The 27,225-nt window shown below is 43.0% G+C and overlaps 1 protein-coding gene across 2 annotated transcripts; it reads left to right on the top strand.

Annotated features, from left to right (window-relative positions):
- The first annotated feature begins 120 nt into the window (after window positions 1-120).
- Window positions 121-26,086, top strand: Syce3 (synaptonemal complex central element protein 3). 2 transcript variants are annotated; one of them, XM_006976169.4, is made up of 3 exons: window positions 121-200; window positions 17,841-17,949; window positions 25,817-26,086. In XM_006976169.4, exons 2-3 carry the CDS (start codon window positions 17,841-17,843, stop codon window positions 25,972-25,974), a joined length of 267 nt encoding a protein of 88 aa, XP_006976231.1. In that variant the 5' UTR covers window positions 121-200; the 3' UTR covers window positions 25,975-26,086. The 2 variants fall into 2 exon arrangements, with proteins under 2 accessions (XP_006976231.1, XP_076411818.1); XM_076555703.1 differs by lacking the exon at window positions 121-200 and adding an exon at window positions 4,105-4,125.
- The last annotated feature ends 1,139 nt before the right edge of the window (window positions 26,087-27,225 follow it).

Below are 27,225 nucleotides of genomic sequence, written 5' to 3'. Positions count from 1 at the left end.
CAGGTGGAAGGCCCGCGGACAGGCCCCGCCCACCGAGAAGTCCCGCCCTCGGGAAAAAAGAGAGCCAATGAGGGTGAGAACCCAGGCCCGGGGGGGCGGGACTAGTAACGGAAAGGGGCGGGGCGTCGTTGCCAGGGGTCCCTCCTTCCTCTCCCGCCGCGTGGGCCGTGGAGCTGAGCAGAGCGCGGGCCCGGCCAGAGGTGAGCGAGGCCTGCGCGCCCAGGGGACTCTGGGGCTGGGTCCCCGCCGTCCTCCCCGCCTCACGTGAAGACCTTCAACGCTGTCGCTCGCCCCTTGCTTCCGTCCCTCACGCCTCACCTGCCGCCTTTTACCGTAGTTCCTACACCCCCAAGCCCAGCCGCTCTCCGTCATAGCCTCACCCAAAGCCCAGCATCCCACCCTTCGGTCTCCCCCTCCCACACTCCAGGTACCTCCCCTCAGTCTCTGGCACCTCAGCAAAACCCGGCTCCCCTGATCTCCTCACCCGCACTTTTATCCCTCAGCTTCCTCAGCCCACACCGAAGATGCTTCCCCTCATCGCACGTATCTTTATTTCCCTCCCCTCGGCTTCCTCAGTCCCCACCCCAGGTGGCTCCTTTCCTCAGCCCTGTCCCTTATGTCCCCTCAGCTTCTTCACACCGCCCCCCCAGATGCCGCCCCTCACCTCACCCCACATCCGTACCTCCCTCCCCTCAGGCTCCTCATCCTACACCCCAGACGCCTCTGCTCACTCATTTCAAGCCACACCCTTACCTCTCCTCAGCTGCTTCACCCCACAGCCCAGATGCCTCTTCTTGTCCCCTCGACTCCACACAGTACCAGACTTTTTCTTTTGGGCCACCCACCAGCTCCCAAATCATAACACGGTGACTTATTAGTTATGAATGCTCAGCCTAGCTTAGCCTCGTTTCTGGCTAGCTCTTTTAACTTCAATTAACCTGTTTCTCTTTATCTACCTTTTCCCTCTGGTGTTTTGTTTTGTTTTTTGTTTGTTTTTTACCTTTTCTTTCTGTATAGCTTACTTTCCTGCTGTCTTTATGTCTGGCTGGCCGGCAGTTGCCTTGCTTTTGGTCCCAGGCATTTCCCTTGTTCTCTCCTCCTTTCTTCTCTCGCTCCCTCCTATTTATTCTCTCTGCCCGCCAGCCCCACCTATCCCTCTCCTGCCTAGCTAATTGGCCGTTGAGCTTTTTATTAGACCAGTCAGCTGCCTTAGGCAGGCAAGGTGAAACACATGCAACACATCTCTACATCGTTAACAAAGGCAGCAGAAACAAATGTAACACACCTTTACACAGTTAAAGTAATATTCCACAGCATAAACAAATATAACACATCTTTACATCGTTAAATACTCTATAACACCACACTCGTATAATCCTCCCCCCAGCGTCTCCAACCATACCCACATCCTTCTCACTCCCCTCATCTCCTCACCCTACACTCTTACCTCCTTTCAGCTTCCTCAACCCACACCCTAGATGCCTCCCTTCACATCCTCATTCCACACTTTATCTCCCTTTATCCCTTTCTTCAACCCATATCTTTACCTGCTTCCCTCAGTCTCCTTGTCCCTCTAAGACTCTGGTCCAGTCTCCACACTCTTCATTCAGTCTCCTTACTCTATATTCAAAAACCCCTGCCCTTAAGCTTCAAATCTACAGTTAAAGACCCCACTCCTCACTCTACTTGCCACAAATACTTCCCTTCAGCTTCTTCTCCTCACACCTGTGGTGGTTTGAATAAGAATGCCCCCCTATTTCCCCACCCCCACCTCCTGAGGCTCATGTATTTGAATGCTTGGTGGCCAGGGAGTGGAACTCTGGATGGATTAGAAGGATTGGGAGGTACTATAGCCCTGTTGGAGTAGGTGTGGCCTAGGCTCGCTCTCTGCCAGGATGTTGCTCTCAGCTACTGCTCCAGAACCTGCCTGCACGCCACCATGCTCTATACTATAATGATAATGAACTAAACCTCTGGCAAGCCCCCAATAAAACACTCTCTTCATAAGAGTTGCCTTGGTCATAGTATCTCTTCACAACACTAGAACAGTGATTAAGAGAGAAGCTGGCACCAGAGAGTGGATGTTGCTGTGGCAGGCCTGGCCATGCTGCTTGTTGGTGGAATGTGAACTTGGGACTTTGTATTAGAAAAGCAGTTGAGGGGCTGGAGAGATGGCTCAGTGGTTAAGAGCACTGGCTGCTCTTCCAGAGGACCCAGGTTCAATTCCCAGTACCCACATGGCAGCAACTAACAACTGTCTGTAACTCCAGTTCCCTGGGATCTGATGTCTTCACACCAATGCACATTAAATAAAGTTAAAATAAAATTATAAAAAAAAAAGAAAGAAAGAAAAGCAGTTGAAGGCTTTTAAATGGGCCTTAATGGGCCATACTAATAGGACTGTGGAAGACAGTGGTGCTGAGAACAAATGTAACAATGTAAATTATGATGGCCCGCTCATCAAGTTTCAGAGGGCAAGAATATTAGTAAGTCACCTAGAGACATTTCTTGTGATATTTTGGCAAAGAATGTGACTGCTTTTTGCTCTTGTCTGAAAAATCTATCTGAGGCTAAATTGAACAGTTTTTGGATTAATGGCATTGACAGAGGAGCTTTCAAGACAGCCTAGTATTGACTGTTTCATGTGGTTATTGGTGATCGTTATTACGTAGATCTATCTACAATGAAAAGGAACAAGCAGGGCAAGGAAAACTACAAAATGTACAGTTTGAGGAGAAAAGGAATACCAGGAAATGTTTGGTTGGAGCCAAGTCCAGTGCTCAAGGAGATAAGAAATTTAAAGAAAAGCCTGATGCTAAATGGAATAAAGAGAGTGGTGACTTCAGGGCAATCCCCCACTCAGCTAAGCTTCCGACTTGTGAAAAAGAATGAAAGGAAACCTAAAATAGTAATATAGACTATCAACATCAGAAAGCTGAGGCAATTTTAATTGAATGAGGGGGCCATGTTCAGCCCCAGCAGGCAGCAGGACTTGGCAGCTTCCGCCACAGTCGTTCTGGCTTTAGAGTCAAGGATACAAAAAAGGGGTTGTGGACACTTCCTCTGCAGCTAAGGAAAGTTAGTGAGGTTAGGCATGTGTCAGGAGAGCCTCTGCATGGAGGCCTAAAGAGGCCATTGTGTGAAACTCTGAAGGTGAAATCTGGATTGTATTGGAGACCCCAAGATGTTGAAGATGCCAGAATGATGACAGACCTGCCAAGGAGAGCTGCAGTCTGGGTGAGGAACCAGCCCAAGAGAGAGAAGTGTGTTGCCGTCAACAAAGCTGAAGAGCACTTTGACATCAGACCATGGAAATGCAGAATTTAGAGTTTGCCCTGCTGGTTTTCATTCTCGGCTTTGGTCCAGTATTTCCTTGATGTGTTCACTTTCCTACCTTTTGGAATGGTAATGTATATTACCATTCTGTATATGTGCCATTGTATGTTGGGAGTATGTGATCTGCTTTTTGAGTTTTATTTTATGTGGGGCTTACAGTTAAGGAAATGCCATGATTCTCAGAAGAGACTTTGGACTTTTAAACAGTGTTGAGACTGTGATAGACTATGGATGAGGACTTTTGAAGTTGAATTTTGAATGCATTATGATATGGCTACAATCAATGGGGGCCAGGGAGTGGAATGTGGTGATTTGAATAAGGATGGACCCCATAGGCTTATAAATTTGAATGTCTGGACAACTATTTATAATGCAATTAGAAATTCTACTGGTTTAGGAAAGTGGCGGTAAGTAGTGGATTCCCCTCTAGTTTCCATGGCTGTACTATCTGCAGGTAATTGGCTAATTTTATAGTGCCAAGCATGAAGCCCCTCCTATTGAATGGGCCTTAAGTCCAATTAGGTGGCTGTTGGTCACCTGCAAAGACCATCATTGCATCTTTTAGAATATCTTGTTGTGCCAGTTATTATGAGTTCATAGGCATTACAGCTAGATAGGACTAATGATTGCTTTTTTTCCCTTGGCAGTTTGCATGGCTCCTTCCAGTTCTTTGAGAGTTAGTCCTCAGGGATGAGACTTCCAGGTCACATCCGAATTGGTTCTTCCAAGTCCAGTGTCCAAAGTGGGTGGTGTCATAAGCAAAAGGATCTTGCCTTCTTTTTCTGTAAGGTACTAAGGGCATTAGCTGCAGTCTATGTTGTTTTGGGGGTCTCTTGAATTGCCCTGACCAAAAATGCAAAAGGAAGTTACCTATGCCTGGCAAAGGGCTTTTGTTTGTTTGTTTGTTTTTTATTTTGTTTTGTTTAGTTTTTCAAGACAGGGTTTCTCTGTATAATAGTCTTGGTCATCCTGGAACTTGCTCTGCAGACTAGACTGGCCTTGAACTCACAGAGATCCACCTGCCTCTGCCTCCTGAGTGCTAGATGAAAGGTGTGTGCCATCACTGCCCGGCATGGCAAAGGGCTTTCTAATAGATGATAGTCTATGGGGTTTTTTTTGGGGGGGGGGAAGGAGTGTTGTCACCCCACTTGGTGTAACTTCAACTGAACTATATACATATACATACAATTACATATAAACATATATACATTATATGTAATTTTAAGTAAACACAACTCCCTATGGCATTTCAAATATCCTAAGTGTTATTTGCTTCTCTCCCTCTGTGTTCCCCCTGCCCCCTCCCTAGGTAAGACTTCCCACCTATTTTTCCCATTTCCCCCTTCATAGCAACTGTGTCCTATTCACCTCTTCTGCTCCCCATAGACTCTTTTTTGTTGTTGTTGTTTTGAGACAGGGTTTCTCTGTGCAGCTTTGGAGCCTGTCCTAGAACTCGCTCTGTAGACCAGGCTGGCTTTGAACTCACAGAGATCTGCCTGCCTCTGCCTCCCAAGTGTTGGGATTAAAGGCGTGCACCACCACTGCCCAGTAGACTCCTTTTTTTTTTTTTTTTTTTGAAACAGCACCTTACTATGTAGCCTTTGCTGGCCTGTAACTTCCTGTGTAGGCCAGGATGGCCTTGAACTCATACAAATCCACCTGCCTCTTCTTCCTCAGTGCTGGGCTAAAGGTGTGTGCCACCACACCTAGCTACCATCTTTCCTTCATAATTTTCTGGTACCTGTAGCTATTCAGATCATATACTCACTGTGGTTAGAATAAGAATGGCCCCATAGGTCATAAGTTTGAATGCTTGGTTCCCAATTATTGAAACTGTCTAGGGAGGACTAGGGGGTGTGGCCTTGTTGGAGGAGGTGTGTTACTGGGGTTGGGCTTTGAGGTTTCAAAAGTGCATTGCTGGCCCAGGACTACAGTCTGAAGTGCCAGCCTCCAGGACAGCACAGGGATTGCAAGGATTCCACGGCATTGGCAAGGCTAGGACTTTTCTATCTGAGGGGTTTTGGGGAATGAAAACACTCACACACATTCTCTTGATGGTTTCATTTCTTTATTCTCTCATGGTCTTCTCATCATGATGTTCTCTCATGTGGTTCTTTCTCATTGCTCCATCCTCTCAAGTCTTTTTACAGCTTATATATCTCAACAAAAACATTTTCAGGCAATCCCAGAGTCACACAAAGGCCACATTCCATAATTAAGTGAATGATTATAGAAACCATGACTATGTAAACATTTTGAACTCTCTGCAATTAAAGAGTAACTGGTGAGTTCTGAATCTCCAGGCAAGGAGGCCATATATCCTCTAATTGAGGCCCAAGCCAGCCTTCCTGAGATAAACTGTTTTGTCTTTTAGCATCAGCTCAAGTCTGTACTTTCCAAGATGCTGTGGCATAATAACACTAAAATCTTAAAATGCACTTTTTGTCCTGTGTGTAGTTCCTGATTATCCAAGAACATCTGTAGCCCTCATTTGGGGCTACAGAGTCAAATCATTTCTTATATCCTTGACTAGTCAGAATATATTTTCACAAATTGAGGTCAGAAATGGGAATTAATCATTTGCCAGCTAGCAATAATTGGGCTGTTTTGTATTTACGACCTAGCCAGACTGCTCAGTATGTCCTTATGAACTAAGATAGGGAATGTCTATCTAAAAACCCACTAGCAAGGCATCTGGTCTAATCTAAAGCTCTTTTGAGGCTTTATATCAGCTCATGGTGCTCAGCCATAAAATTAAAGGAATTCAAGCCATTCTGGCTCCTAGTTTATCATTAATTTGAGCTGTGATCAGCTTCTAGGGGGATTTATGGGCCTTGACTATGTAGCAAAATCCTTGTATTCATTTTTATTCATCAAAATTATACAGCTTGGGAGGAGTCATCTTTTTGACAATCCACAGATATAAATGCCCATTAGATAGAGATGTTTTCATGAGATAAATACACTACAATACAGGTAGTGGGGGACTCCCCACACCATATACATTGTAGCAGCAAGCATGCAGGGACACAACAGAAGCAAAATACATTCTGGAGTCTGTATTCTCCCAAGCCTTGCTTAAGCAACACTTACCCATCAGAGAGTTTTTGTTCTGGTGGGCTGACACCTGAACTTCAGTTGCCACCTGCTGTTCTTCTGACAGGGCTACCAGCTACCAGAAGCCCAACCTCTCTGTTATACCTGCTGCTTGCTAATATAGATATAATGCTCTTAGCTACTGCTCCAGTGCCATGTGTATCTGTTTCCTGCCATGAAGGTCTTGGACTCTACTACCCTTGGGAAGCATGATTTCTTTTATAAGAGTTGCCTTAATCATCGTGTCTCTTCACAGCAATAGAACATTAAAGACACTCATCTCTGAAGATTCAAATCTAGCATCCACAAATAAGAGAAAATGTGGTCTTTCTGAGTCTGGATCATCTCACTCAGTATAATCTTTTCTAGTTCTATTCATTTATCTGCAAACTTTCTAATTTCATTTTGCAGCTGAATAGTGTTCCATTGTGTATATGTAGCACATTTTCATTATCCATTCATCAGTTGAAGGATATTTAGGGTGTTTCCTAGATCCTAGATAGTGTAAATAGAATGGCACTGAATGCAACTAAGCAGGTATCCTATGCAGTAGGATGTCAAAAGCTTTGGGCATATGCCCAGCAGTGGTATAGCTGGCTGTATGGTAGGTTTCTTTTTAGCTTTTTGAGAACTTTCTACACTGATTTCCAGAGTAGCCACTGTTTGGGTTTTATTTGTTTGCAACAGGATGTCATGTAGCTTAGGCTGGCATTATGTAGCTGAGGGTGAGATAACCTTAAATTCTTGATCCTTCTCCCTCTAACTCCCAAGTGCTGGATTACAAGCATGTGCCAGCATGCCTGGATACTTCAAATTCTTACATGAACATTTTTGCCAAGGATAGTGGTACATACCTATAATCCTAGTACTTGAGAGAAGAGGAAGGAGCATCAGGAGTTCAAGATCATCTTCAGTTACAAAGGAAGTCTGGGGCCAGCCTGAGCTGCATGAGACCTTGTCTCAAAAACCAGCAAAGAAAAAAAATCAAATAATTGACATTTCATTAAAATTTTTAAATCCAATTTTATCTTATTTAGTGTACAAATTCCTAAAATTTTGAGAATTGTATGCATAAGTGCACTGTACTTGCATGATTTTCCCCCTCCAGTTCTTCCTGTATACCACCACCACCTCTCTCAATTTTACTACTTCTATAACTATTACACTACATATGCATATATAATATATATGTGATATATATGTCTGTCTGTCTGTCTGTGTACCTCCTGAGTCTAATTAGTGCTGCCCATATGTGCATGTATTTAAAATCAACCACGCAGAGTTGGGTCCTTGTCTCTGAAGAAAACTGGTTCTTCCTCCCTCATCAGCCATTGACTGCCTCTAGCTCTTCCTCTGGGGTGCAGCCATGTCACAGTTTCCTCCATCCACGTTGGCATGTCGATTGGTATAGCATTTGCATCAGACAATCATATTGTTAAGTGTTTATGGTTATGACATCCCTATAATGTCCAGAAGACACTGTCTTGCAGCAGTCATCCTGGTCCTCAGGCTCTTAGAATCTTTCCACCTCCTCTTCTGCGATATTCCTTGAAGCTTAGGTATAGGAGTTCTACTACAGATGTCCCACTTGGGGCTGAGCACCCCATGGTCACTTAGTCTATATTTTGACCATTTGTGGATCTCTGTAATAGCCTCCATCTGCTACAAAAAGAAGCATCTTCAAAGAAGAGTGAGAGCTGCACTTATCTGTGAATGTGAGAATAAGTATTTAGAAGATAGCTGTAACCCATACTATTTAGCAGTATGCTAGTAGCAGATTATCCTGTAGGGTCTATGACCTCTTCAGCCGTGGGTTCTTGACTAGGTTTATAGTTCCAGGCATGAGTTCTCCTGAATTAAGCAGACTTTTGGTTAACTCCAGGATACAAATGCCTCTGTTGCACCATTGGGGATATCTTGCCAGTCCAGTAGTTGTGGTTCTCAGACTTTACAAGGGGTAGAATTGTTGATGGCCTTTCTCCTTTGGCAGCTTACATTATGAGAGCTAACCTTTGAGGAAGATGCTTCCAGATACCAGTTTCATTTCTTCAAGTACTCTGACAGATTTTTATGGTGTCTTCAGCAATCAAACAAGGACAATGGCAATAACCTATATTGTTTTTTGGAGGGGTCTCCTAGATTTGAATCTTTAGGTTTGAGTGTGTAACTTGGCGTAACCAACCAGAAGAGCAAAAGGGAACCGTTGAGGGGGTGGGATGGGTGAGAAGGAGCTCTAGAGAGAGGTGTAGTAAACAACAGATGCTAGGAAGGAAGAAGAGAGTAAATGGGAAGCGGGGAGGGAAGGTAATGCAAAGGGAGAGGAAGGAGGAATAAGTAACACTAAGAATGTTTGGAAAAGCCACTGGGAAACCTATTGTTTTATTTGTTTGTTTGTTTGTTTGTTTGTTTTTTGAGACAGGGTTTCTCTGTGTAGTTTTGGTGCCTGTCCTGGATCCTAGTATCTGGATGGTTCCTTCACATTATTTCCCCAGTCTTTGGTGCCAGGCCAGGCTGGCCTGGAACTTACAGAGATCCGCCTGCCTCTGCCTCCTGAGTGCTGGGATTAAAGGCGTGCGCCCACTGCCCAGCGAAACCTATTGTTTTATAAGCTTACTTAAAAATATGTTTAAAATGGAATTACGCTACACAGTTGAATAATACTGTCTCATAGGAGCTAAATGCAACAAAAACCCCAGTGCCAGGAAAATGATACCTCCCTTTGAGTTATTAGTTTATAAGTCATATTCTAAGTAATCATTTTTAAGACCTTTGTTGTTCCATTTACAAAATTAAACTCATCTAATTATAATCTTAATATATTCTATCTCTTTAAGTGCCTGAATTGTCTTAATAAAACCTTCATGATTTCTTAAATAGTTAGGGTCTTTTGTTTGGTTGGTTTTTAGTTTTGATTTGGTGCATGTGTGTGATTCTCTGACAGAGTTTCAATATGTAGCTCGGGCTCCCTTAAAACTCATGATGATCCTCTTGCCTGTGCCTCTCAAGTGCTGAGATTATAGCATATACCACCAAGCCCCATTCTCTTAAGTAATTCTTATAAATATCATATCAGACTTACAGTGAAGCTTGTGTTCTCTTAAATGTCCCAAACTGTACAGAAACTTTGGCTAAAAATTACAATCTGTAATCAATTACACATCTTAAAGTAGAATAGTAAAATTGATATATTACTCTAACACATATATTCCCTTTTATATCAAAATCCAAATTGATGAATATTCATAATCATTGTTTTTATCCTTGTAAACATTTCCATCTTAATGTCCTATTTTCTCAGGGTTGTAAATTGCTCACATACAGTGGTGGTTTGAAAGAAAAATGACCCCCAAAGGGAGTGGCACTGTTAGGAGGTGTGGCTTTGTTGGAGCAGGTGTGGCCTTGTTGGAGGAAGTGTGTCACTGTGGAGGTGGGCTTTGAGGTGTCATATATGCTCAAGCCACACCCAGTATCTCAGACCACTTCCTGTTGCCTATGAGTCAAGATGTAAGAATTCTCAGCTCCTTCTCTAGCACCATGTCTGCCTGCATGCTGCCTTGTGTCCCGCCGTGATGATAATGGACCAAATCTCTGAACTATAAGCAAGCTACTACACTAAAATGTTTTCCTTTATAAAGAGATGCCATGGTCATGGTGTCTTTTCACAACAATAGAAAACCCTAAGACACATACTAACAAAACACATTATCCTATACAATTTTGGAGGATTCCTTCTCTTGTACTTTTTAGAGCTTCCTTTTCAATTCAGTAAAATTCCTCATGATGGGAGAATAATGGTTAGAATGCACTGGACTTCCAGAACATGACTGCCCTACTCTTCTATTTCTCAGGTTCTTTATCTTTAGTATCTGGATGGTTCCTTCACATTATTTCCCCAGTCTTTGGTGCTAGGCCTCTTTGCATCTGCATCCTCTCCCTTAGTAATCTAATCTTTGTCTTTAAATATCATCTCTATGTGGATAGCATTCACATTTCTATCTCTAGCTCACCTTGCAGAATTCACTTTTCTAGCTTCCTAATCAGTGTACCCATTTAGATGTAAGCATAGTAAGCATAATAAACTTGTGTTTGTGATGGTTAGTTTTAATTATTGACACACTCTAGAATCACCTGGGAAGAATCCCACTGACAAGTGTCAATGTTCTGTGTTACAAGGGACAATCAAAAAAGAGTGGGTCACTCCAAGATGCAATTCAAGCTCTGTGGCAGCAGGGAGGAACAGTTTTGAAGAACAGCTATGCAAAGGCGTATTTATTGATGGTTTCACAAAAGTTGTTTTTTGGGTAAATCAAGTTCCTCATACTAAGCCCCTAATCTAATCTATATGTTTTGTGAAGGAAAACATCGCATCCCTGCAACTTTAGTCTTTATTGTGTACTGTTTGCAGCACTCAATAATGCAAGACGCTCCAGGTACGTCAGGACTGTCTTGCTGCAAAGGCTGTAAAGCTCCTTCAGAAAAACAACTCTATAGATAACAAAAAACAATGATTGTTTTCAACAGGGATTTCTTCAAGGTCTAAGTACTTCTAGGGAACAACTATTTATTCTGAAGTTTACCCTACAGTGAAAACAATTGTTTCGTGCTAATGTTTTTACCCTAGATTCAATGATTCTACTACCTTTTCTCTACAAGGAGTATCTAGATCAGGTTGGCCTGTGAACAGTCTGTGGGAGGTTATCTGGACTCTATTGATTGAAGTGGGAAGCACTGTGGGTGGGACCATTCCCTATGTCTGAGTCCTCTCTATAAGAGTGGAGAAAGTCAACCGAGCATTAGTTAGCATGTGTGCATTCATTCTTTTTCTCTACTCTTACCTGTGGCCGTGACTCAGTGTTTTAAGTTCCGGCCTTGACTTTCTCACAGTGGTAGACTGTAACCTGCAAGTGTAAGCTGAATTCACCCCTTTCCCTTCAAGTGGCCTCTGTCAGGGCATTTTGTCAGAGCAATGGGAAACAAAACTAGGACAGAAGGTAGCACAGAGTGGGGTTATGGCTGTGATGAGCCTAACCATGTAGCTTTTACGCCTTTAGAGGGTTTTTTCTTTTTTGACACATTTACTCTGGTGTGTGTGTGTGTGTGTGTGTGTGTGTTTGTGTGTGTGTGTGAGAGAGAGAGAGAGAGAGAGAGAGAGAGAGAGAGAGAGAGAGAGAGAGAGAGAGAGAACGCATGTGGAGAACAGAGAACAATTTTGAGAGTCATTTTCACAGTGTGGATTTCCAGGAATTGAACTCAAGTTGTCAGGCTTGGCAGAAAGCACCGTTACCAGCAAAGCCATCTCACCTGTCCTGGAATTGCTTTTTGTGCAAAAGATGTAGAACTGTTTGGTACTTTGGGCTAGAAAAGCTATTGAATGGTTTAAGCAGAGCTAAATGGGTCAGTGTTGTGCTTGGAAAAAAAAGAATACTAAGAAAAATGAAGGCAGTGGAGGGCCAGCTCAGAGGTTTCAGATGGGAATGAACTCTAGTAGGAACTAGGATAATGACCATTCATGTGGATAATCATTCTTCTTATGTCTTGAGATCCTGAGTGAAGTTGAATTTGAAGGTAATTGACAAGTTTATTTCAACAGAGGAAATTTCAAAGCAAGATGATATTCAGGCTGGTGCTAAAAAATCAGCTGTAACTGAGAAAGATCAGTACTATTGTGGAGAAGCTTCCTGCTCTGCACTGGGCAGAGAAAGATATCAGATCCCAAGAATGTGAAGAGATAGGTCAATGTGTGAGGCCTTGTAGCTAGAGTTTTCCTGCCTTGCCCACAGTCAGGACAAATCTTTGTCACCCGCCAGTCCCACAGCCACTCAGACCCAACCAAGTAAACACAAAGACTTATATTGGTTACAAACTGTATGGCTGTGGCAGGCTTCTTGCTAACTGTTCTAATATCTTAAATTAATCCATTTCTATAAATCTATACCTTGCCACGTGGCTTGTGACTTACCGGCATCTTCACATGCTGCTTGTCCTGGTGGAGGCTGGCAGTGACTCCTTCTGCCTTCCTGTTCTTTTATTTCTCCTCTCTGTTAGTCCCATCTATACTTCCTGCCTAGCCACAGCCAATCAGGTTTTATTTATTGACCAATCAGAGCAATTTGACATACAGACCATCCCCCAGCACAGCCAAGTGCAGACCATCTCAGACACCTGCACTCAGGTTAGTGGTCCTAATCATCCTCTATGCGGACCTGCTGGGTAAAGCCACGAGGAACCCAAGAACGGGCTCCCACAGGACATACAGAACATCCCACAGCAAGGCCTGGCTATGAAACAGGAAGTAACCATACATTAAAGGTTCAAAGATGGTGTCCCACGTTCAGCCCACTACCATGAACCTCACCTGTTCCTAGAAAACTCTTAGGAGAACAGGGCAACAAGCTGGGTGTGGTGGTGTGTGCCTTTAATCCCAGCACACAGGAGGCAGAAGCATACAGATCTTTGTGAATTTGAGGCCAGACTGGTCTACAAAGAGTTCCAGGACAGCCAGGGCTGTTACACAGAGGAACCCTGTCTCAAAAAAATAAATAAAAATAAAACAGGCCAACATAAAAGATGGATTATCCAATAAGGAATGGCCCCATATTCTAGAAGTGACACATTTTAGATCCCAAAAGGCCCTGTACCTCAAATCTGCCTCATGACTGTCAGAGGCCTTCCGCTCCACCCCAGAATTTCACCCTTATCCTGGTCTGGTGGCCTATACCTGTAATCCCAGAACTTCGGGATTGGAGGCAGGAGGATCAGGAGTTCAAGGTTGTCTACATAACAAGTTTAAGGCCAGACTGGGCTACATGAAACCGTATCTTACAAAACAAAACAAAACACTTGCCTTTAACTGTCTGAGGATGGCAGAAGGGAGAGTCGGTCAACATATATTGAGCGCTTGCCTTTTTTCTGCCTGAACTAAAACTAGGAATAGCCCATTGGAAACACAGCCCCAGCCCTCTGATGCTCAGAGTCCATTTGAGGAGGTAGACTCCACAGTCATGAAACCAGCTGAGAGGTGCCATTGAGGAGCCGTGCAGAACAGGGTGGGGAGGCTTTTCCCACATATCCACACATACAGTGAGAATAACCCGCCACAGTGGGGACCATCCTTCTCTGCTTATGGCCATCTGGATCATTTTTTCATATTAATAAGTGTAGAGAACAAAGAGCCTCGTGCACACAGATCAGCACTGGAGAAGCCAGGAAAGTTTAACCACAGCTTACCTCTTCCACAGACTGAGGTATGAAGCCGCTCTTCCTGGAACTCTAGGATTGATGTCATGTTACAACCTGGTGATCCTTTGCTGTCTAATGAGACAGGCTCTGCCTTTTCTCCCAGAATTTATGTTTTCAATTATCCAAAACCTTTTGCCCTAAATCTTGAGCATTGCCTTTAGACCATAAAACCTGCTCTTACGAGTGAGGTCACTAATGCTTTACAACAGCCTAAGTGCTGTGTAGATAACATATAGGGCCAGACCAGTCCTGACATCCTCAGACATTACGTTTACCTCAATGAAACTCCCTAGACCCCAAGTCTTGGGCACTAATTCTGGGTCAACAGCACCCATTTTTGTGAAAGAAGCCAGATGTGCCTCGTAAGGAATCTCGGTGTAACCATGTCTTAAATTGTTGGGCACTTGGGACTGAGTTAATTGTTATCTGAATACTTTTATCAAAATTGTGCTGTGCTTAAATATGGCTAAAGTAAAATGATCTGGACCAGACTCTAGAAGTCCTGGTCCAGCACCAGTTACCATAAAATCAGGCTGAGCAAAGTCATTCTCGTCTGCTCGTGGATGGTTTTTTCCTGCCTGCTGTAAAGCCTGCAGGGAAATCACCACAGATTAGTCTGCTGTTTCCCTGGCAGATCGGATAACCTTATATTCTATCTTTCTTGTATCTTACCTAGCCCAGAGCCTTATAGATAAATAGATGAGGATCAAATATGCTCAAATGAATTAATGTAGGGAGAACTAAAAGTCAGAAAATCTGGAGTGGTTTAATTATACTTTAGTATTCTAAGTAATGTTTTTTATTAAGTGCTTATTATGATAGTTTCTATATTAAACCAATATATGTTTAATCCTTACAAAAAACCCTACTACACTTTATATAGCTACGATTACCAATTGCTTAGTATAATTTACAGCACAATATTGATGCAAAGATAAGTCCTCATATATGGAAGTATCAAGATTTGAACCCAGAAAGTTCAAATCCAGAGTTTGCATGTGGTTTTTCTAGAACACCACCTCCAGTACCTAGTAGAATTCTTCTGGAATGTTATGCTGATAGTCTGAAATTTTCTGAATCATTTCATATTTTAGAATTAAGCTAACTGTGGGCTGGAGTCTAAGTTCAGTTGGTAGAGTGCTTGTCTAGCATGTACAAAGTCCTAGGTTCTATCCCTACCATGACATAAAGCCAGGTGGTGAATACCTATAATCCCAGCACTCAGGAGGTAGAAACAAGAGGGTCAGGTTTTTTTTTTTCATGTATAATTTTGACAGTTTATTAAAATATATAAATATTTGCACAAATGGAAGTATCACATGCATGCATCACACATTACCTATATGTGTATTTAACATATATTTTTTTTCATGTTACAAGTTCAGTATTTTGGTTCAAGCTTTAACACTACCATTGCTGTTTGTCCTTGGGAAAATTGCTTCGAGTTTCTGACCACTTTAGTTTTTCTCACATGTGATGAAGACAACAATGTGATTTATTCCACTAGCTGGTTATTGTGGCAATTAAATGAGATAATTCTCCAAAGTGTGATAATTTTTTTTTCTTTTCACCAGGTTGTTCTTTTTTTTTCACATATATTTTTTTAATTTCTATTTTTTAAATTACACCCATGATATTCATTAATTACACTCATGATATTAATCACATTTGTGGTATTCATTCAATTATATATATGTGTGTATATATATATATATATTTTAAATTTTAAATGCCGAATGTCATTTATTGAAGGAGGGAGGAGGCCTTAAATACAGGCTTACAGCACAATGGGAGAACCCCGGAGGTTACAATCTTGCATCTAAGCTGTTAACGCCCATTATTCAGGATACACAGACAAGGAACTTCCCTTAAGCATTCAGGAGGGTGGAACCTGGCAGGGAATTAGCATAGGGAGGATATCAAGGTCAAGAGCTGCAAGCAAGGCAACAGTTACCCAAAACGCGGGCCAGGGCCCTATAGGTCCCCCTTTTATTAAAAAATGAGCTTCTGACTTGGGTTGCATGGGACATCAGCAGGTCACCTTACCTGTCATGGAGATGCCTGCCCAGGCCACACAGGTGCGAGGATCAGGTTTTTTTAAGGTCATGTTAGGCTATATATCAAATTTGAAGCCAGTCTGGGATATATGAAAACCTATCTCAAAATTTAAAAATAAAAGTAATCTAACCTAGGCTCCATGGCTGTATATCTATATTATATTAATAATATTTTGTGTTTACTTGGGTATCTGTCCCATTTTGTTTTTTCATATGGTCTATGACTCTCTTATCACATTAGAGATTTCTTTTAGGTTCAGAGAATATATTTTCTTAACACATCATCACAAAGCTTGCATTTTCATTGATTCTTAATATATTTTTGTGAAAATAAATTCACTCTCACATCACCATAATAGCAAAGATTCCCCCCCCACCAGTAAAAATAGATATCTTCTGCTGTAATCATCTCAGTTCTCAGCTTTGTTGAAGAGAGATTAGCATGGTGTATTAGTTTGCCTTCTCTGTTGCTGTGATCAAACACTGACCAAAAGCAACTTGGGGAGGAAAAGGTTTATTTCATCTTACAAATTACAGTCCATAACCAAAGGAAGCCAGAGCAGGAGTTTACACAGAAACCTGGAGGCAAGAACTGAGGCACAGATCGTGAATGAATGCTGCTTACTGCCTTGCTTAACTATCTTTTCTATATAGCTCAGGGTCACCTGCTTAGGGGTGTGTAGGCAAGGTTTTCTGTCCTGTCAGCCAGCTCCCAAATAACCACACAGAGACTTCTCATTGATTATAAATACTCGACTGATAGCTTAGGCTTGTAACTAACCAGCTCTTACAAGTTAAATTAACCCATATTTCTTATCTACACTCTACCACATGGCAGTACCTTTCTTCAGCACAGCATGTTCATCTCCTGCTTCCTCTGTATCTGGCTGGCAACTCCTCATGACTCTGCCCTTCTTCCCAGCATCCTCTCAGTCTAGCTCTCCCACTTAACTTCTTCCTGCCTAGCTATTGGCCATTTGACTCTTTATTTTTTTTTTTTTTTTTTGTTTTGTTTTTTTCGAGACAGGGTTTCTCTGTGTAGCTTTGCGCCTTTCCTGGAGCTCACTTGGTAGCCCAGGCTGGCCTCGAACTCACAGAGATCCGCCTGACTCTGCCTCCCAAGTGCTGGGATTAAAGGCGTGCGCCACCAACGCCCGGCTTTGACTCTTTATTAAACCAATGAGAGTAATACATACTCATAGTGTGCAAAAGGGATATTCCACAGCAGGAGTGTCACCACCCACAGTGGACTAGGCCCTCCTATATAAATTAGCAATTACAAAATGCCCCAGTGGGGGTTGGAGAGATGGCTCAGCAGTTAAGAGCACTTGATGACCTTGCACATGACCTTGATGTCCTTGCACAGTTCCCACCAGCCTCATAGTGGCTAACAACTATTCATAATGCCAGTTACAGGGTATTCAGTGCACTCTTCTGGACTCCATGGGCACCTGCACTCTTGGGCACATACCCCCCCACACACACACTTTAAAAATAATAAAAATAAATCTTTGGGACTGGAGAGATGGCTCAACAGTTAAGAGCACTTGGATTCAATATCCAGAACCCACAAAGCAGCTTATAATAGACTAACTCCAGTTCTAGGGGATCTGATGCCCTCTTCTGGCCTTCTTAGGTGCTGCATACACAAGGTACGCAGATGTACAGGCAGGCAAAACACCATACACATAAAAAATAAAAAATAGATGAAACTTTAAAAATAATATTAAATTAAAATCACCTATCAATCTTAAAAAAAAAAGAAAGAAAGAAAATTTCCCACAGGCATGCCCACAGAACAATCCGATTGAGGCAATTCCTCAGTTGAGATTCCATCTTCCCAGATGTGTCAACTTGACAACTGAAGCTAACTATGACACATAGCAAGGATCAAAGAAAGAAAAGAACAATTAGCATGTGAAATAGTCTGTGTGGACCCTTCCCATACATTTTCACCTAACCTTCACAGTAGCTCTGGGGCATAAGTGGTGGTGTCCAACTTTGGCAGATAGGGACATAGTTGTTCAAGGATTGCTCATCTGTGAGCTACATGTGGGGTGGAAACTAAAATGCCAATATGTCCCATGCAGCCTCTTTTTGTTCACTGCCTAGATGGCTGATTCTGATCCTGGGGAAAGAAACTATGATAACATGCTGAAAATGCTGTCCGACTTGAATAAGGACCTGGAAAAGCTATTGGAAGAGATGGAAAAAATCTCAGGTAGGATGTCTTCCCAAACAAGATTCCTTCCCCTTCTTCCCAATGGCTTCACTGTTCCCTGAAATTACCAACCTATATCAAGTGCTTTCTCTGACAAGGGCTTCCCTAACATCTTTCCAACTTTTATAACTTGTAACTCTTGCAACACAAAATTTGACAGTTACAATGATTGACTCTGAATTACTGTATCTCTCGTGTGATTACATCTCACTTCTACCACTGGACTGTTTCCTTCTTGAAGGTAGAAATAGAGGCATTTAATTGGCACAGCACTAGGTACCAACTCAAATGTGCACCAAAAGGCAAGCGTGGGTCATTATTGCACTAGTGAGCAGAAGATGAACAGTCTGTGAATCGTTTAAGTGGGAAGGTTTGGAATGATCCTGTAAGACCAGCACACTACTGAAAACAGCAGGCACAGCACTGGACTACAGCATCGACAGGCCGGGTCCATTTCTTCATTCTTGGGAAGGAATATTGTATTGTTATTTTTTTAAGATTTATTTATTTATTATGTATACAGTGTTCTGCCTGCATGTTTGCTTGGACGTCAGAAGAGAGTACCAGATCTCATTACAGATGGTTGTGGGCCACCATGGTATTAAAGGCGTGTGTCACCACACCAGGCCACCATGAAGTTCTTATATCTTATAAGATAGCTTAGCTACATCGTTATATGTCAGGTTTTAAAAGAGTACATGTTACACAGCTGTTGATGTTGTTATCATCACCATCATTACCATTCAGCAAGTTCCCTCTCCTCAGACCTTTTTCATATTTTCTGGCTCTGGGCTTTCCTCCTGTGTTTGATCTTGTGGGCAGTAACAGATTCATTTACTTAATATTCTGTTTGGATTTGTGTTAAACCTGAATGTTATGGTATTCGTTAGATTGTTGTTTTCCAGGGCTGGGGGTTGAACCCAGCTTCATATGTGAAGTAAATGCTATGTTCCAAGCTCCTTCAAACCCACACATTAGTATGGGACAGTGATGTTTTGTTTGTTTGGATTTGTTGGAGAAATTTCACTCTTTAGCTCAGGCTGGCCTGGAGCTTGCTGTGTAGCTCAAGCTGGACTCTTTTTTGTTGTTGTTGTTTGTTTGTTTTGTTTTGTTTTGTTTTTTCGAGACAAGGTTTCTCTGTGTAGCTTTGCACCTTTCCTGGATCTCACTCTATAGACCAGGCTGGCCTTGAACTCACAAAGATCTGCCTGCCTCTGCCTCCTGAGTGCTGGGATTAAAGGCGTGAGCCACCACTGCCCGGCTAAACTGGACTCTTAATTCCTAGCAATCCTCCTGCTTCAGCCTGCCATGTACTGGGATTCCACCACACCTGGCTGGAAAAGTGATATTATTATTATTATTATTATTATTATTATTATTATTATTATTATTTTAGTTTTTCGAGACAGTGTATTCTCATTCGAGAGGGGTGATGCTAAAGTTATTCAAGTATTCATTAAGGTCTCAGTTTTGCAATATTTTCTAGATTTTTGTCTTTTTCATTTTTCTTTCTTTTGTTTTTTGTTTGTTTGAGACAGGATTTCTCTACATAGCTTTGGTTGTCCTGGATTCACTGTAGAACAGCCTGGCCTCGAACTCACAAAGATCTGCCTGCTTCTGCCTCCTGAGGTCTGGTATCAAAGGCCTAGCTTCTACATATTTTTCTATGCATGTACTTCTGTGGTTTTGTTAGAAATATCCTATTAGGAATGGATATTTGGGGGCTGAAGAGATGGCTCAGTGGTTAAGAGCACTGCCTGCTCTTCCAGAAGAACCAGGTTCAATTTCCAGCACCCACATAGCAGCTCACAACTGCCTGTAACTCCATTTCCAGAGTGTCGGATACCCTCACAGACATACAAGCACGCAAAAATAAATAAATAAATAAATAAATAAATAAATAAATAAATAAATAAATAAATAAAAGAAGAAATGGATATTTTGCCACTTGATTTTCTAACTAATACTAGACCCCAGGAAGGTTGCAGGGGTCTGTTGTTTAGTACCTTGTGTGTTATTAGTGGTGATAATAACAGCTTTATTATAGACCACACTGGTGTCTTTTCCATGCTCTAAATACATTATCCCATCTACTTCTTTTAACAACGTTAGGGGGATCTATACCATTATCATTCCCATTTACGCATGAGGCACCTCGGTGGTAGAATGTGATCACCATGTGTGCAATGCCCTGGGTTTATCCCCAGCACCAGCTCTACCTCTTTTCACCCCAAGAAAAAAGAAAAAAAATGTAGCTAAACCCTAATAAACAGCTCATTAGGTACTTTTTTGCCTCCTAAATTATTCTTGTGATGATGTTGCTTAATCATCTGCCCCTACCTAACAAAGCTCCCCGCTCCTTCAGTTTTCAGTAAGATTCTCCCGACCTTACTGTTGAGTATGGAATCAGTGCACTTAAGGAACTCTAAACTTTTGCTAGTTCTCTCTTCAAAATCGTCACAGCTTTCCCACTCACTATCCTTTTCCAAAACTACCCCCAACGGTTTAGGGTTTTGCTCTGGAAGCATCATATTCTCGACACCCAAATCAGTATCTGCTGTTTATTGCTGCATAACCAATCCAAGAGGCTGGACACCAAAGGCATTTATTATGGCCCAACTTTAGGGGGTAATAAATCTGAACTCAGCAGAGCTGGCTATGTTTCTCCTGAGACCACAGTCACAGTATCAACCATGGCTTCAGTCTCTGAACACTTGACTGGGTACTGGAAAATCCATCTCCATGCTCAGATAGCTGTTGACAGGAGATTTTGTTTCCCTTTCTTTCTCTTCCTTTTCTTTCCTTCCTTTCTTCTGATGGTGGTGGTGCTACAGCCTTAGGAATAGTAGGCAACTAGTCTGCCCCTGAACAGGAGGCTTCTCTGTGTGGCCTCTCCATAGGGCTGGTCTTAACTTTGCCTGCCACTTCTCTGTGACAGCATCTGCTGTCTACTTCCTTCCCAGCATGTTTCACAATCTCTTATGCCTCGCATGCTGATTCTCTCTCTTCTCCCACTGCAACTCACCATGGACTCTTGGGGAACACAGCTGTATCCGCTGTATTCCTGTATATAGTGCCAGCGCTGCGTCCGCAAATGACCGCATGGAGGCAATCAGGAAATAGTAAATGAATCGAACCTCAAGAGACAGATTCTGAAGTGGAATGTGATGACACACTCCTGTAACCCTAGCACTTGGGAGGTAGAGGCAAGAGCAACAGGAGTTCAAGGTCATCCTCAGCTACATAGCAAGGTTGAGGCCAGCCTGAACTACATGAGATGCTTACCTTTACAAAGCAAAACAGGATGGATGTATTTCTGGAGAATCTTCTGGTTAGTTCTTCCTATTCTATATATTCTAAAATATTTCCCTTGGATCTGAAGACAAAGGACTATGCAAATAACAGAGTGCCTTGCTGTCTGGGTGATTTCTCCTTCCTAACAGTGCTTTGAGCCATATTGCCAGCTAACCTTTATCAGTGATTCTAACTAACTACAGGCATGAAGGGGCCTCCTTGTATTTAAAATACAGATGTTGTCAAAGTTATTGGCAGTTGCAGAATGTTGTTGGGTTTTTGTTTTTTGTTTGTTTGTTTTGTTCTTTGCCTCTTACTCTTTGGAGGGCCCGCCACCCAGTTCCCAAATAAATCATACATGGAGGTTTACTCTTTCTTATGAATGCCCGGCCTTAGCTTGGCTTATTTCTACTCGGCTTTTCTTAACTTAAATTATCCCATCCAGGGCCAGATGGTGGTGGTGCACGCCTTTAATCCCAGCACTCGGGAGGCAGAGGCAGATGAATCTCTGGGAGTTCAAGGCTAGCCTGGTCTACAGAGCGAGATCCAAGACAGGCACCAAAACTACACAGAGAAACCCTATCTCGAAAAACAAAAACAAAAAAATCCCACCCATCTGTTGCCTCTGGGCTTTTATCTTTGTTTATTTCTGTATACCTTTTTTTTTTTTTTTTTTTTTTTTTTGGTTTTTTCGAGACAGGGTTTCTCTATGTAGCTTTGCGTCTTTCCTGAAACTCACTTGGTAGCCCAGGCTGGCCTCGAACTCACAGAGATCCGCCTGCCTCTGCCTCCGGAGTGCTGGGATTAAAGGCTTGCGCCACCACCACCCGGCTCTTTTTTTTTTTTTTTTTTTTAACTTCTTACTCCATGACTTGCTATGTAGCTGGGTAGCTGATCCCTGATGTCCTCCTCCTTTTCTTGCGTCTTGATCCTCTCTCCCAAAATTTCTCCTCCTATTTATTATCTCTGCCTGCCAGCTCTGCCTATCCTTTCTCCTGCCTTGCTATTGGCCATTCAGCTCTTTATAGACTAATCAGATGTTTTAGACAGGCAAAGTAACAAAGATTCGCAAAGTTGAACAAATGCAACATAAAAGAATACAAAGGGCTGGAGAGATGGCTCAGAGATTACGAGCACTGAATGCTCTTCCAGAGGTCCTGAGTTCAATTCCCAGCACCCACATGGTGGCTCACAACCATCTGCAGTGAGATCTGGCACCCTCTTATCTGTATACATAATAAATAAATAAATCTTAAAAAAAAGAATACAAAACATCTTTGCATCACTAAACAAATGTTTCATAGCATAACAAATGTAAGACATCTTTAACTAATATTCTACAGCAGCAAAATACTCTTTTCCTTAACTTTCATTGTAAATATATTTATTTCATGTGTATGGTTGTTTGCCTGTCTACATGTACGTCCTGAACTGTGTTTGCAATGATCAGAGAGGCCAGAAAAGAGCATCAGAAACTGGGACTGGACTTATAGACAGTTGTGAATGGTCATGTGGGTGCTGGGAATTAAACCCGTGTCCTCTGGAAAAGCAATGCCCTTAACCACCGAACTATCTCTCCAGCCCCCAAATACTCTTCACAGAGGAACCTCCTTGGGAATTTTTCTCTTAGGATGGAGTTCTTGTTTCATTTTGTTTGTTTTTGTTCATTTTTTTTATTCTAAAATTTTTTATTCTTCCCATGTTGGGATTCAAACCAAGGCTTGTGCATGCTATGGAGGGTGTGGTGGTTTGAATGACAGTGTCCCCCATGGGCTCATAAGTTTGAATACTTGGTCCCTGGTAATGGAAGTGTTTGGGAAGGATTTGGAGGTGCGGCCTTGTTGGCCCAATCAACATGCCAGGCCCAGTCTCACTCTCTCTCTCTGCCTACAACTTGTGGATCAGATGTGAGCTCTCAGCTACTTCTCCATCACCATGCCTGCCTGCCTGCTGCCATACTCCCAGCCATGATGGGTCATGGACTCACCCTCTGACACTGTAAGCGAGCCCTCAATTAAATGCTTCCTTAAAAGCTGCTTTGGTCATGATGTCTTCTCAGAGCAATGGAGGTGACTAAGACAGAGAGCTCCAGAACAGAGGTGTTTTCAAGAGTGTATTTGTGTCTCTTTTATAGGCACTGGGCCTTATAAAAGAAGTTTTTTCTTTCACTACTTTGGTCTAGGAAGCTCAGAGGAGTTCAAATTCTGGGTGCTGTGGGTACTGTATGAGATTCATTTCTTTGAGCTACTTTTATCCCCTGATGTTATCATCTTTCCTATCTTAAGCTTTTGCCCTGAGTACCTAAATTATTTGTTTTATAGTAAAAGTTTCTAATTTTAAGCAGTTCTCCTCATCTGGGTATACAGTTTCATTGCTTACAATTCTACATTCCACAAAATATTGAGTATGAACACAATACAGCCAAGTTCTTGACACTTATGACAAGGGTCACTTATTCTTCCCAATAATGTATTCCCCGTTTCCATCTGAGTGCTCATCATAATGGCTTTAGCATCCTGTCCAGGGTTACATACATTCTCTCTGAAGACAGTTTCTCTCCAAATTCCTCTTTTCTTTCTGAACCAGAATCACTTTCAAAACTCCCTTCATGGCAGTGCTCTATCATGTACTTCTATATGCTTCAAAACTCTAGCCATTGGGCTGGAGAGATGGCTCAGCGGTTAAGATCACTGGCTGCTCTTCTAGAGGACCTGGGTTCAATTCTCAGCACCCGCATGGCAGCTCACAACTGTCTGTAACTCCAGCTCCAGGAAGTCTGGCATCCTCACACAGATAGACATGCAGGCAAAACACCAATGCCCACTAAAAATTATTAAACAAACAAAACCAAAACACCTCTAGCCACCTCTTCCCACCACCAAAGCTGCTCCCATACTTTCAGGTGTTTGTTATAGAAACATTCTCCTTGTTGGTACTAATTTCTGACTGATCATCTGGGGATACTATAACAAATGGCCACAAACAAGGTAGCTTTAAAATTAAACATTTATTTCTCACAGTTGGTCCTTGAGTCTGGGAAATCCACGGTCAAGGTGCCAGCGAGTTATCTGGTGAGAAGTCTCGTCCATGTCTGTACGGTCATCCACCTTCTCACTGTGTCCTCACACGGCCAACTGCAAGTGCTGCGGCCCTCTTATAAAGACACCAAGCCCATGAGCCATGAGGGCTCTACCATCCCAGAGGCCCATCACCAATACCATTAACACGGGACCATATTTCAGTACATAACTGTAGAGGGATGCATACATTCAGTCCATAACCTGTGCTAAGTGGTTCATGTAGCATATGTTTGGTTCTCACTGGCAGCTAATAGATAGTCTCTATTTTGTGAATGAGGAGACTGAGTTAGCAAATTTGCTCCCTTGTTTAAGGTCCCATAGCTAGCAGGCAGAGAGAAGGGAAGCAGACCCTGCTCTGGCTTCCAGATCCATATGTCATCAGCTGCCAGGCATTTGGAAAGGGTGATCTGCAGACCCTTGGTGTTAGAATGATCCACAGCCTGCTAGACAAAAACTCTGTATTGTAGAATGGGCCAGGGCTCTACATTGTAAGAAGTATCCCAAGTGCCACTTCTAATTTAAAAATTAAAACTCCTTATGCTAGTAATAGAGTTGTAGGACCTGTTGAGCCCCTGTAAGTAATTTTCCATAACTAAACATATGCTTCTCTCCACTACTTCAAGTCTGTGGTGATGTTGCTTGCATATATGTACACATGCACACCTAGCACTAACCATCTTCCTATAATCGCATTGGTAATTTCCTTGAAGATCTCATTTCCCAAAGTATCCACTACTCTTTACCGAAGTGGAGGAATTTCAGCGGGAGATGTCTGCTGCGCTCAGCTGGGCAGAGGGGCAGACCATGTTCTGTGCAGTTCTAGAGGGAAGAGCTGCACCGGAAGTGGCTGCTGCAGAATGGGTTCTGCGCACACTTCCACTGAGTCTGCACAAGAGTGCTCACCTAAGAGGCCCAGCTGTCCTCCAGTTGTTCTGAGAAAGAGCAGAGATGCTTCTCTGTGTGGTGGGAAGTGCTAGGGATGCTTAACAGGGAAGCAACCTAACCTTCCCAGGAGAAGGCCTGTCCCATGTCTTCCTGGTGTCAGGACAGGTAGAAAGGTGCCTCAGGTCACTGAGCATGAAAAAAGATATCATTTGAGTCTTGGGGATCTAGAAATGGTTGGATTACTTTGAGCATGTAAGCGTGGGTAAAAATCATGACTTCCTAAGAGTTACCATGCAAACCATTAGCTAAGAACTACATACATACAGGTAAGGGTCCAGTTTTGCTCTAATTTTCCTCCCATTCCATATCAGACCAGCCTCCAGCTTGTTACTGTCATAGGCTTAAGTACTGAGAAGTTAAGACTTTTAGAATATTAGGAGGTGCCATATTGCTATTGTAGAAAGTTTTATAGGGAGTTTATAGCACCCTATAAGCCTTCTCTTCTTGGGATACTCTGTGTCCCCCAGGGTCTGGCCCCTAAAGCTGAGTACATGGCCCCCCAGAGCTTCAGCACCCGTCACCTGACTGGGCCTCTTTGGTTGTTGTAGTGCAGGCAACCTGGATGGCCTACGACATGGTGGTCATGCGTACCAACCCCACACTAGCAGAGTCCATGCGCCGGCTGGAGGATGCCTTCCTCAACTGCAAAGAGGAGATGGAGAAGAACTGGCAAGAGCTACTCACCGAGACCAAACGCAAGCAGTGAGCCACCACTGTCCCCAGCCTGAGTGCAGAGGCCGGGGGCGTGGGCCAGGCGGCCCAGATGTGTAGCTGTGTACACAGTACTTGTTTCTCAATAAACTTATTTTCAAGCAAAACCAAGGACCCCTTTCTGTCTTGCACTATGATTGACACAACTTCACATCAGACTCTGTGAGCAAAGAATGACAAGTGTGTGAGGAGGATGCTTTCAGTGGGCCAAACACCTGCTGGTGTCAGCTGTTCTGAGTGTCGAACAGAAGAAGGGGGAACGGGGCTGGTGAGATTGCAGACAGACACTCGACACTTAAGACTGTGTCCAGTCCCCAGGACTACACAAAGGGACAGGAGAAAAGCAGTTCCACAGAGCTGTTCTCTGACCCCTTCACCTGCACCACGACACACGCATTTCCCTCACAAGAACAGCAAATCATTTCTTTTGAAAATATTTATTATTTTATGTGGATGGGTGTTTTGACTGCATGGATGTTTGTGTACCATGTGCATTCAGTGCCCACAAAGACCAGAAGAGGGTGTCAGATCCCCAGGAATGGGGTTACAGACAGTTGTGAGCCACTATGTGGATTCTAGGACTCAAACCTGGGCCCTCTGGAAGAGTAACTAGTGCTCTTAACCACTGAGTCATCATCTCTCCAGCCCCTGAATTTCTCTTTTTTTAAATGCAGACAATGGCCCAGTTGGGATCAACCAGGTTGCAGGCCAGGACCAGCAGCAGAACTCAGATTTCTCTCCCTGCCTAAAGTGGGCTTCAGTGGGTGAAGGAGAAAGCATGTCATTTCAAATGTGGTTTGCCCCAGGCACCAGGCCAGACGGCCACTGGGATCCTGTCCCCCTGGATCTCCTGAATGGCAGGTGTCCAGAGGAGTATTCAGTGCCTTCCCTGGTTCACACAGGTAGCAACAGGCATCACTAGAGTAAAATGCAGGGCTCATCTAGAGGAGAGCTTGAAAGAAGTGGTGTGGGGGTCCAGAGATTTGGAGAGAGGCTCACAACATGTCCAATGGTCCTGATCCAATCTGGGCTGGGACTGTGGGCAGCAGAGCGATTGTCCAATCAGGGATAAGACAGGTGCCATTCAGACCCAGACTCCTCCTCTTTTTTTTTTTTTTTTTTTTTTTTTTTTTGGTTTTTCGAGACAGGGTTTCTCTGTGTATCCCTGGCTGTCCTGGATCTCGCTCTGTAGACCAAACTGGCCTCGAACTCACAGAGATCCTCCTGCCCCTGCCTCCTGAATTCC

This window comes from Peromyscus maniculatus, chromosome 20, assembly GCF_049852395.1.
Source record: "Peromyscus maniculatus bairdii isolate BWxNUB_F1_BW_parent chromosome 20, HU_Pman_BW_mat_3.1, whole genome shotgun sequence".
Lineage (NCBI taxonomy): Eukaryota > Metazoa > Chordata > Mammalia > Rodentia > Cricetidae > Peromyscus > Peromyscus maniculatus.
Note: the sequence above shows the minus strand (reverse complement) of the source record. Positions and strands in the feature narration are given on the sequence as shown.